The 5886-nt window shown below is 31.5% G+C and overlaps 1 protein-coding gene across 1 annotated transcript in view; it reads right to left on the bottom strand.

Annotated features, from left to right (window-relative positions):
- Positions 1-5868, bottom strand: part of LOC145331304 (neural cell adhesion molecule 2-like) — a 70858-nt gene extending 64990 nt beyond the window's left edge. The window contains exons 1-3 of the mRNA XM_080175922.1: positions 5860-5868; positions 5149-5233; positions 4413-4523 (exon numbers count right to left, since the gene is read on the bottom strand). Coding sequence (XP_080032048.1) covers positions 4413-4523; positions 5149-5233; positions 5860-5868 — 205 coding nt within the window. The remainder of the gene's footprint in view (positions 1-4412; positions 4524-5148; positions 5234-5859) is intronic.
- Positions 5869-5886: the final 18 nt, after the last annotated feature.

Here is a 5886-nt window from a genome sequence, read left to right on the forward strand (position 1 = left end):
CATTGTCAATTAACCCTTAACGGTTGGGGGGGGGGCGTTGAACGCCCCCCCCCCCACTCCGGTTTTTTCTATCTCATTTTCTGTGTGTGAAGATAAAGAGCCCAAACTGCGTGACTTTTTAAGTATGGGTATGACACATAACTGAGAGTTGGAATTTTTTGAATATCTCAATCCTGGCGGGCACAGGATGCCAGCAAACCTGGCAGGGTCGTCCAAACAAAGAGCAAAAATATTTGTTTGACTAAAACAAAGCATTTTATCATACCAAAATACTAAAACATCCTCTAGTAGTACATCCTTATATGAATAGATAGATAGATAAACATTTTTCTGGAAAAAAATTGTTCTTCTAGCTTCAAAAATAAGAAAATTACAGCCGTTTGAAATTTTTAAGTAAAAAAAGACCTAAAAACAAAGGTTGTTAAATAAAAGGGTGAAGGAAGCGAAAATTGACTTAGACTTATAAAAGGTCGGATATTCGTTATTAAACAGGGGACTTGCACAAAAAAAATTAGCCCTCTAGCTCTAACAGGAACTGAGATAATATGGGGGAGCGTTGATTAAGGTGCGGCAAGGGGCCCGACTGTAAGGGGTTAAGATGCCTTGTGAATTATTAACACTAGTAAATTTATTTTTTGTGTTTTTGTTATTGCTGTAGTACTTATAGATAACACCATTCTTGTTTTTTTCAAATAAAACAAATTAAATTGTTGCAAAATACATCATTGACGTATGAAGTATAGAAATCAATGTTGTTTAACTTTGATTTGAAATTTTCAATTTTGGTCCTTGTTTATAACTTAAATGAGCCCTGAAATGCAATGAAAGAATTAAAATTTTGTAAAAAAAAACATTCTTTTTATCATAAAGAAGTTGTATCAACTTTTTTTTTATAGCTAGCCGGTTCTTTTAGTAAGTAGTAGATGTAAAATTTTTCATAGAATTCAAATATGCAATCGGTTTTTTTTGTAGACCTCTTATTTTTAAAGTAATTTAAGTTTTAAAAAAAAATAATTAAGTCGGTTTTAAGGTACTAAAACGCAACAAAATAAAAGAAGAAAATGGTCAGTAAGAACAAAAATAGTAAGATCTTTAATTTGACACCTTACTTTTAAAATTCTGCTGAGTAATTATTGAAAAAATCTATTTTTTTAACCTCGGTATAATAAAAACTTTAGACCTAAATATTTTCTCAAACAGACATAAAAAACATGGGTTCATATATACCATTAGAATCAGAAAAATATTACGAATCCATTGTAAGCAAAATTGAAAAAAATTAAAAAATTAAAAAATTACAGAAATGGCCAATTATTTTTTTTGTTCAGACAACACTATTTTCTTCCCTTTTTTACCCCCTCTTTACCCCCTCTTTACCCCCTTCCCATTTTTATACTCAATTGAAGAATTAAGACGTTGCCTGTACAACATAATATGATATTTTCATATAATTCCTTTTATTGTAGTTTATATACTATATTGTAAACTTTTTTTTTCAATTTTGCTTACAATGGATTCGTAATATTTTTCTGATTCTAATGGTATATATGAACCCATATTTTTTTATTTGTGAAATAATAAAATTAAGTTCAAAGTTTTTATTCTCGTGGGTTTAAAAAAATCGATTTTTTCAATAATTACCTGACAGAATTGAAAAAGTAAGGTGTCAAATTAAAGATCTTACTATTTTTGTTCATAATGACCATTTTCTTTCTTTTTTTTGTTGCATTTTAGTACCTTAAAATCGACTTAATTTTTTTTTTTTTAAACTTAAATTACTTTAAAAATAAGAGGTCTACAAAAAAACCGATTGCATATCTGAATTCTATGAAAAATTTTACATCTACTACTTACTAAAAGAACCGGCTAGCTATAAAAAAAATAGTTGATACACCTTCTTTTGAATTTTTATTGGCCTCAGTAATCTTGTCATAAATACACTTAATTTCCAGTAATTTATGACAAACGTACCTTTATGACAAATGTAATTTATGACAAATGTTTTTATGACAAATGTAATTTATGACAAATGTTTTTATGACAAACGTACCTTTATGACAAATGTTTTTATGACAAACGTACCTTTATGACATATATTTTTATGACAAATGTTTTTATGACAAACGTACCTTTATGACAAATGTTTTTATGACAACTGTACTTTTATGACAAACGTACCTTTATGACAAATGTTTTTATGACAACTGTACTTCTATGACAAATATATTTATGACAAGAGTACTTATGACAAGTGAATTTATGACAAAAATTACTGAGCCCTTTATTGAATTTTGATTGGTTGGTTTCAAATACCTTTGCATATGGGATCCAAAGCTCAAGCAGGAGTCCCAAACGTTGGAGTGGACAAACGCAGGAGTGTTAAAATATTAATTTTATTAAGTATTTCTATACAGATTAGGTTAGGTTAAGAAATGAATGAACAAATAAGCCCCCCGCAGGGATTAGGCATTTAAAAAAACCTATAAGATGGTCTAAAATAGGTTAGGTTAGGTTAAGTGTCCACTCCGACGTTTGGGACTCCGTCGTTTGTCGTAGGACCTAATTTCTTTGTAATCTCGAATAGCAACTAAAAAATTTGGTATCCCTCAAACAATTTCAAATGAAAGCAAATGAAAGCACTGACAAACAGACAGAATGACGGGCATTTCGAATTAAGGAGTAGCTTCTATACTAAGAAATAATTCTAAATTAAGTGTTTAACAGTTAGAATATAAATTAGATAGCGAGAAATGAAGAGAGAAAGAGAGAGAGAGAGAGAGAGAGAGAGAGAGAGAGAGAGAGAGAGAGAGAGAGAGAGAGAGAGAGAGAGAGAGAGAGAGAGAGAGAGAGAGAGAAAGGATTTATTTTTGTGTTGAATTAATGAGGTTAATCTCTTTATCCTCTTTCTCTTTCTTTCTTTTTTCTATCTCTCTTTTTCTCTTTCTCTATCTCTCTTTCCTCTCTATCTCCATCTATCGAATTATCTTTAAACCTTCTATTGTAAGTAAGGATAGGTCAAATGTAGATTAATTATTATTTTCCAAAATTTACAAGAATCTTAATTTGATTGATACGGGTAATAAATTTTCGTTCATTTTTCTCTTTTTCACTTTTTCTCTCCTTCTCTCTCTCTCTCTCTCTCTCTCTCTCTCTCTCTTTCTCTCTCTCTCTCTCTCTCTCTCTTTCTTCTCTCTCTCTTTCTCTCTCTATATATATATATTGTATAATATATAAATATGCATTCTTAAGCGCCGCTATTATTTAAATATCGTTTTACGTATAGTTCGTAATGATTGTCGTCAATTTAGGTTGCTAACATCAATTATTGGTCACTTCGTTCATCCAATAGGAGGGGAGAGGAAGGGGATGGGATAAAGGGGATCGTTTAGCCAGCTACAAATTTCACTTTATTAGAGTACATGATAATCTGGTTAAAGATATAAGTTATAACTCTGAACGTCAATGTGGGCATGATAGAATAGTCCTATCAATTACAAACTACATAATATGTAGAACCTATAAATCGATATATTATTACTCGGATGTTGCACCAGATTTTCATGTACTCTAATAAAGTAATGCTCATAGCTGGCTAAAATAACGTTACCCCCCCCCCCCAATTTACCCCCTTCACCTCACCTCCCCTCCTACTGGATGACGAACTGACCAATAAATGAGGTTCAAATTACAGTTATAGTTCGTCTATTCGGTTTATGATTTATTGAGCTTCGCTTTTGTGAATGTTGTCATTCTTGTATTTTGTATTTCACAGAATTGAACATATGGTTGAAACCAAAAGACTAACGCACGAACGAATGCATTTAGTTTTAAATTTTAATTAATTCATAAAAAAATAAACAAACATACCTTACGAAATACATTCTTCCTCTTCAAAATAGGTTTTTAAAATCCTTACAATAAAGTAACAGGATGAGTGATTGTCTGTCTGTTTGTCTGTGCCGAAGGATCTCGCTAACCACTGAACCGATATGGTTCTCCTTTACAAGATAGCTTCTCATAGGTCATGGTAAGGTTTGTAACTATTTTGGGGAAGGATACCAACCCCCCCAAGAGAAATTGCACATAGAAAAACAATCCCCCCCCCCCAATTTTTTTTTTATTTTTAAATCTAAAATAAATAAAAAATGGGTAATCGAATTAAACTCCCCTCTCCTCAATGGCCCCAAATGGCATCTAACGGCGTAGCCGCTAGTAAAAAAAATACTCGTTAAAATTTAATGTCTATGCATCTTGTTATTTTCACGGTTGCTATTTTAGATAGACATTGGAATCATCATGCACAGTTCAAAAATCAAACATGCTAAATTATTGAAAAATGCTATTCGTTACGTACGAACGGACCGACCCTAGTTATAGAAAATCATCGCTCTTTTAAAACACACTAAAATTACCTCCAGAAACTATACACTTGAGGTTAGTGACAGTTCCCACAATGAAGGGCCCCGCCTCCTCTCTCACCTCGCGTTCCTGTTCGTCAAACACGTGCGGACGCGAGGGCGGAACTAAAATAAATAATCAAATTTTTGGTAACCATCGTTTTAGATGTCCCAAAGGCACATACAAATGACGAGAAAGATTTTTTTTTAAATTTGAATCAATGGAAGAAGTGAATAATAATCAAATAATAAACTCAAATATAGTACTCGAGCAAAGAAACCTCTTCCCCCCTATTTTAAATAAATTGAAATAAACGGATGTAATTTTTGTTTGTTTGTTTATCACTTTTGATCAGGTTGGGTTAGGTTATATTGTGTACTGAGTAGCCCCGCAGGGCTAGGACACATATTTCCTATTTTGGTTTCTAAATCATGGTTAAAGGTTTTAGTACCCGATAGGTTTATATCAAAGATTTACTTATGTAAGTATCCAAAGCCAACGAATGCGAAAATGTGATTTAAGACTTTGAATACCAGCACAATTTACAGTCTGATGTCCCCTCCCTCTCTGATTTCGATGGTATAAGACAGTCCCTAATATGTATAGCAATGAATTACGCCTGTTTCTAGGCCAATACATTTCACTAGACTATTACAATTAAAACAAAGCTAAAATAGTCAAAAAAATTTAAATCTTTAGTTATGCCACAGTTTCAGCCCAAGATTTGAACCCATAACCGAAAGTACTTACTTAAAACAGTCAGGTTGACAAGAGAGTTTCTGGTAGGAGCAGATTTGAAGTCCACCCGACACCGGTATATGCCTTCATCATATCTCTGTTAAGGTTATCGTTTTTGATATTTGTATATGATGTATCAATCTATCTTTCTTTCTGTGTATATTTTAATTTATCAATCAATCAATATATCTCACTGATAATTTATCTATCAATCAATCTATCAACATATTTATTGATCAATGAATCTAATAATCTATCAATCTTGAGTTAATTCATCTATCTTACATCTTCATACCTATCTATCTATCAATACTGTATTTATTTATCTATCTATATATCTACCAATTTATTTATCAATCTCTCTCTCTCTATCAATCTATCTAACTGTCAATCTATCTATCAATCTATTGATCAATGAACCTATCTATCTATCAACCTTGCATTTATCTATCTATCTTTCATCTTTATGTCTATCTATCTATCAATCCTTGTATTTCTAGGTAAATATTTTCAATAATATGGATAGCTACTAAGAATCTATAAAAATGCAAGAGAGTAAGAAAAAAACAAGGCTAACCTTAAATATAAACCAAAATATTTAATTTTTATTGCAATTTATGTAGTTCTTTTAGTTGCAAAACTTCTCTGTAATTATAATTTAACAATTGGTCTGTCTGGCTGTTTGAAAGTTTATCAATTTATCCATCCCTTTATATAACAAACAGTTGACATATCTATCTATTCTTTAAT

This window comes from Acartia tonsa, chromosome 11, assembly GCF_053477335.1.
Source record: "Acartia tonsa isolate MP-2025a chromosome 11, ASM5347733v1, whole genome shotgun sequence".
Lineage (NCBI taxonomy): Eukaryota > Metazoa > Arthropoda > Copepoda > Calanoida > Acartiidae > Acartia > Acartia tonsa.